The 6,720-nt window shown below is 35.6% G+C and overlaps 1 protein-coding gene across 2 annotated transcripts in view; it reads left to right on the plus strand.

The window, feature by feature from the left end:
• The window catches only part of LOC103357770 (FCH and double SH3 domains protein 2-like), a 61,152-nt gene extending 58,135 nt beyond the window's left edge, over positions 1-3,017 (plus strand). For both annotated transcript variants that reach the window (XM_008282468.1, XM_008282469.1), the window contains one exon: positions 168-3,017. In XM_008282468.1, coding sequence (XP_008280690.1) covers positions 168-251 — 84 coding nt within the window. In that variant the 3' untranslated portion in view covers positions 252-3,017. The remainder of the gene's footprint in view (positions 1-167) is intronic.
• Positions 3,018-6,720: the final 3,703 nt, after the last annotated feature.

Genomic DNA, 6,720 nt, shown 5'->3' on the forward strand with positions numbered 1-6,720 from the left:
TGAGTAAAAACACATCAGATGAGTTCAAATTTGAGATTACAGGTGATTAGTAAAGTCAGGAGGATTAATCAGCATGAATATCTGTAAAATATATCCAAATGTGAATTCAGTTTGAATCAAAGTGTTGAATTTTGAACTTAATTTAATCAACTGGTGGATGTTTTTAGGTCCGCGCTGCTCCTCCGCCCCCGAAGCAGCATCCTCGTGGGCAGGTGAAGCGGAGGGAGGAGGTGGAGATCACGCTGGTGTGAAGGCTTCACCCTGGTCCAAACCAGCTAAACTAAACTAAACTAAACGCACTCCCAAAGGAAACTCGAGGAAACTTAAAGTCCCTGAAGATGCCTGGAGGCCGGAGAGGCCAACACTCAGAGCTCGTAGGGTCAGTGTGCTGTGGAGGAATATTGTGCCTTTCTCGTTTCATCTCCTGATTTCTCTCACTGCCTTTCCTGAACTTTGTCTCCTATTAGACTGATAAAAATGACCTTGTTCATATTGTCTCGCTCCTCTACCTGGACATGAATCATTTAAGTCCCGAAAACAAGACTGAACATTCACAGGATATGCCTTCGCCCATCATAGTTGATAAAATTATAACTGTACTATGATATCCATGTGCAGAAAAATCAGTCTAACCTGATAGAAGAGGTGAACTCACATTATTAAGCTATTATTTAGACACAGTCATTTTGTATTTGGGGAATTATGCTCATTTATTTTCTTGGAGAGTTAAATGAGAAGGTTAAGAAAACCTTAACATTCAAGATGTAATCAGCTTAGCTTAGCATAAAGACTGAAAACCAGGAGAAACAACCTGCTTGGCTCTGTCAGAATATAAAGGAAACACCTCTAAGCTGGAGGAATAAAACATTATTTCGTTTGTTTAACGTCTCAGTCAGACAGTGAATCATTTTATTTTCTGTTGATGTGTAGTTTTATACAGTTGCTTTTAGACAGGAGTCAGTGGTACAAATATATATTTTAAATGATTGTGTGTTTAATTTATTGTCCTATCAGAAGTCCAGCTAACCCAGAGAGCTTTTTACCCTCCTCAGTGACACTTTCTCAAGGTACATTTTGTAAAATTTTTACATTTTAAGAGCAATGTCAAGCTTCGTGTCTGGCAGCCTGAGATCTGCACTCTTTGTGTCAGTGGTTCCTCTTGTAAATGTGACCTCTTGAGTGCATCAGTTTACAGCAACTAGACATTTCAAACATCACACAGCCTGAACTGAAGCACCTGCACAAGTATCCACTCCATGTAGGAAACAGTGAATGCAAATTTTAACACACATTTGCAGTGAAAAGACCTAAATTCAGTATGAAGAACCAGATTTTTCTGTGTATAGGATCAAAACTGGGATTAATGAAAGGAACACTAGTGCACATGTAAACACATTAATGAACTTTAGAGGCGCCTGTAGGTGTATTATGACTTTTGACAGAGCTATGGTAGCTGTTGAAGCTGATCTTCATGTTTAACTCTCTGCAGGAAAACAAATAAATCTCTTTCCCAAAATGTTAAATTTTTCCTTTAACCGACCATAACACCTCAAACATCAGAACAGCTGCGTTGATTCATCCTGTTGTAGATCTCATAGTTACAGCACATGTTTTTCGCAGTTCATGCCTGATTTAAAAAACAAATTATTAGTAATATTCTAAATAATATTTCACCCGTATCCTCCTGCCCCACCAGTTGTGTCTCGCTGTATTGCTGCGTGGCTCTCTCTCTGTTTTTTGGGTGCTCGGATTACTTCTATGCAACAGAGCTACTCTCGGCAGCATCTTGTGAGACTCCGACACAAAAAAAAAAATCAAAAGTCTGGTTATCTCCACGCTCGATCAAAACGCCAGCGCGGCCGAGGCTGGTCCTCTCCGCCGACACTCGTGACCTCACACGGTTACACAAACAAGGGAAAAGTGGCAATTTTTAGTTGTGATTGTTTTGTCAGTAGAAACGATCAAAGTAATGGATCCCTTATGATTCTTTTTCTTTTCTTTTTTTTGTTAAACCCTTCTTCTAGTGTTAGTTTTCTTTGCACCAAACACAAGGATAAAGTTTAAGGGGGAAACGTAGTGCGTACACACATAGTCTAACGTTTTGTTGTTGTAAAGTAAAGATTTAGAGATGTTATTATGACACTAATGAAGCCAGTATTGGTTACTGGTGAGAGCGTCGGTTCGTCGAGGTTGCAGTTGGTGACAGTTTACACTGAGGTCATGTGCAGTTTAAACACGCCTTTATATTTAAGGAGGAAACCATCCTGAGCTGCTAGCTGTCCAATTTAAAATCTATACTGTCATAGTGAAGCACTTTTCGATGTCTTCTTATTCCTTTTCAGTATTGTGGATGCTACGTTATTTGTTCAATATTTCTTGTTTGACGTTTGTTACCAGCTGTATTGGTATGAATACTTTCCTTTTATCGGCTCTTGCGTTATTTAGCCTTAAATAGCCATTGTAGTGTCTTTGATTGAGATTGAGATATGACTCTTTGATCGTATTGTTTTTGAAATATCAATAGTTTACAGAGAGCTTGGAGATGGATATCTGTACAAATAATAGCACAGCTTTTTCTTTGTTTTCTTATTTTGTGTTTTCTGTTTGTTTGTTTGTTTTTTTAGAATTAGGATATAAAATACCTATTAAACCATAGTTGAATTTGATCAGAGGAAAAGAGATATCTGTCAGCCATGTTGCTGTGTTCTCGTTGATCTCCTTGAGATCTGAATGACATCAAACTTATTTTTAAAGTTTGCATTTACCCTGTTGTATTAAAAAAAAATAAAAGAAGATAGTCGTCAGACTGAAGTCTCTTTTCCATTAGAGAAGTTGTTGTTAACTTGCTACTGGTCCTGATTCCGCATAAATCTGAAATTCAGTGACAAAATGCCCACGTTTTATAACGTCAGCTCCGCAGAGGCTGCAGAGTGTCGTATTTACACACCAGTGGATGTTTAACTGTATTTATTGTGTACAAATAAATGTGAAATAAAGATAGCTTAAATGAAAAACAAGACTCAGCTTTCATCGTGTCAACTTTCTCTGCTTGTTTTTGTTTTTGGTAAGTTCTGTTGTGTTCATGCAGTTGCTTCAAAGTGTTTTATGTATTTTATTTTCAAACCTTATATCTGTATATAACTGAAAAAAACAGTATCTCAGGATGTGTCTGCTCAGTTCCATCAGGTGAAGAGTTTCACCCCGGAACTAAATTTTCCGTAAAATTTGTTGCAACTTTGAATTTAAAGATTTGTCTGTTTCTTCCAGATCACTGAAAGTTTGCGACATTTTGTATTTTGCTGTTATTGTTAAATATATGATTAGAATTTTCCATCCATTATCTATACACCGCTTAATCCTCATTAGGGTCACAGGGGGGCTGGAGCCTATCCCAGCCGACTTTAGGGCAAAGGCAGGGGACACCCTGGACAGGTTGCCAGTCCATCGCAGGGCCACAGTTAGAGACAGACAACCAAGCACACTCACATTCACACCTACGGACAATTTAGAATCACCAATTAACCTCAACATGTTTTTGGACTGTGTGGGAGGAAGCCGGAGAACCCAGAGAGAATCCACGCTGCACAGGGAGAACATGCAAACTCCACGCAGAAAGATTCCAGTGCCCCCACCGGGACGCAAACCGGCAACTTTGTTGCTGCGAGGCAACAGTGCTACCAACTGCACCACCTTGCAGCCAATGATTATAATTATTATTTATTATTTTGTATACCAGGATTTACAGAGCGAGTGCGTTGATGGACACATCTGAGAGATTTACAGATCTAGTACTCCACTCGATCATTCTGATATTTGTTCTCATGCACGATTAAAAAATCTTTATTTTGCTCCCAGTCTGTTTTAGTCAAATTCAGACTTTTAAGGATCACTTTTAAGGCTTGTAGCGGGTTCATTTTGCTGACCTCCTGAATATCCTCGATGCAACCAAGGTGCATCTTGTTGGTAATTTGTAGAGAAAATCTAAATCTAAAGGTGACAGGGCTTTTTCTGTTCGGGTTCTTGGCAGTGTAACAACCTGCCAGGAAAAGAAACCTAAATCAGTACCAAACTCACTATTTTAGACTTTATTTTCATTCATTTTGATGTAAGATTCACTCTTTATTGTTTATTATAGTTTTTTACTCGCTGAGTTCTTTTTTCGGGCTTTTTAAATGCGTTTTCAATATTTCTACATAAACAGAGATATTACAATTTGAATTCTGTATAAAAAGCATAAAATAATACAGAAAATGTCAGGTTTTTAATCAACAGTTGTTCTAAAGCACTTAATGAATCTGAAATTGTTGTTTGCATGTTGTCAGGGCATCCTCCCAGTGTCCATGTCAATGTTACCTGCACATATAGTTCATTCTGCATCTGCCTAGCTGATAAATGTTCAGTTTGTTTGCATTAGAGCTGCAGGATTTGCATTAAAACTATTAGCAGCAGCAGGTCTGTGCAGCCTTGTCCCTGATGCCAGACAGAAATAAGCACATTTGTCAGCAGTGGAACATTTTAACTGTCTGCAACTCCTTGTGCAAGTTGTACATCAAATCCACAGTTTCATATTAAATACAACAAGTTTTAAATCATAAACACACCTAATACATTGTGCACATATTAAAAATGACATGGATTCAGTGTAATAATACAAAAAAAATGGCGTCGGCTGGTAGCTGTCATACCGCAGCTGCATGAAGATCAATTAAGGTGATTATTAAAATGAACCAATCACCGATCGTCCTGAGGACAGTGAACGCACCACAGTGAAACTTAACTGATCATTACCGCCGCGACTCGTTTGTTTACACTTTTTAACCGCAACACGCCGTCAATTTACAAATATTTACTGTTTCACTCCTGTCCGAACCTTTAAAGTAAATCATATTATCCATTACGATCGATATTAAAATACCCGAAGAAAACTCAGCATCTCTGTAAGAACGATTTGTTTATAAAATTGAGTAATTTTCAAGTGAAAAGTGAGTTTTATCGAATGTTTCCTGTCGTGTTTTACTCAGACTTAATTTGTTTGTTTGCTCCAATAAACACAAAAAATGCATCCAGTCACACAATAATAACGGAACAAACGTGACTGTTTCAGTCAGTTATTATAAAACGGTGTTTTTGGTCCAACAAAGGCACATTTAGCTGTTTTATTTTGAAGGGGGAGCCGCAGTACATCCGGGTCACTGTGCCGCGGTGCATTGTGGGACATTTGCCTCTTTTTCACTCCGAAGAGTTTCATCGAGTCAAACAGAAAAAGCAAGAAAAAAAAACAACAACTACAAATCACTAAATATTACTGGCTGAACACTTTATACTTTATTACTTTTCCCCACAATTTAACTAAGCTTTGAGATCGTTATTTTTTTGTTAAATTATCTTTTTTGTGTGTGAATAATCTCATTGTGGCTCATCATTAAATCAACATCCACAAGTTTAGCAGGAAGGAAACCTTAGTTTTATTGTTTTTTCAGTGACTGTTGTAGTAAAGTAAAAAAAAGATGGAAATATAGCCAAAAAAGGAATAAAATATAGTTGTTGTGTCATTATCTATCAGTAAAATGTATACATTTTATTTACCCATTTAATGTATTATTTTTTTATTATTATTACCTTACAGTTAAACTGGAAATAAAAGAAAATTTTGTTTAAAACAAAACAATTTTCAATGTACCTTTTGTGCATAACTGCAACATCAAATTGTTGCAGTCAAACAAGCATTTAAAGTAATAACAGGAATAAAAAAAAACCACTTAATTACAAATAAAGTCTTACATTCTCACTGAGTGTCCTCAAAGACACTTGCAGTGCAGCTGAAAGGCAGTTGTCAGTGTGATATATTATTTTACTATCAGTACTGATAAATAAAAATGTAAAAACCCTCTTTATTGATAGAGTTGGTTAATATAGAACTTGTTTTAACCTCTTTCCAAGCTCCTGACTGGTTTAATCAATACAGACACATCATGTTTTATGTCTTAAGCAAATATTTTGGATGTGCTAGAATAAAATGAAGTGTGAAACAAAGAGAAAAGTAAAATTATTTCTCACTGAAATTTAGCTGAAAATATAATAAGAATCTCACATTTGTACATGTAATATATACTGTACACCACTGTGTGATAATAATTGTGTGAAACAAGAAAAAAATGATGTGCATAAATAAACTACAATATAATGTGTGATTAATTCAGAATTTTATCTGATAAATGCCATGTAAAGGGAAACCTATGTAATCAAAGCTCGTTTTTCTGACTTTAAACAGAAGATTTACAGCTAAAATGTAAAGAAATGTTTAGTATAGGTTTTGATATGTAACAGTTTTAATTATTAATAAAATATTCATTTTTGAAATGCATCAGCAAATAATGTTATTACCTCACATTTATATATGCAGTACTACTGCATAATAATATGCAGTATAATATAAAAAATATAAATCATTAATCTAGTATTGAATATAAATTTGCCAGAAATGCTCATAATTAACCAGTTATTGTATAAAATCTGGTCTAAATTGTCATTATTAAAGTTGTCTGTACTTTTATTCATTTAATGATATGTTTTTTTTTCTGTCATTCTATACTTTACATTTTGTTTTTTTCCTGCTGTTTTAATCAATCGGTTTAATTATTGTATTATATTTGTGTGCACTTTATTCAACGGGTCTGTACAATTTGTTGCATTTATTTAATTAATTGAATTTTACTCTGC

This window comes from Stegastes partitus, unplaced genomic scaffold, assembly GCF_000690725.1.
Source record: "Stegastes partitus isolate 25-593 unplaced genomic scaffold, Stegastes_partitus-1.0.2 Scaffold273, whole genome shotgun sequence".
Taxonomy (NCBI): domain Eukaryota; kingdom Metazoa; phylum Chordata; class Actinopteri; family Pomacentridae; genus Stegastes; species Stegastes partitus.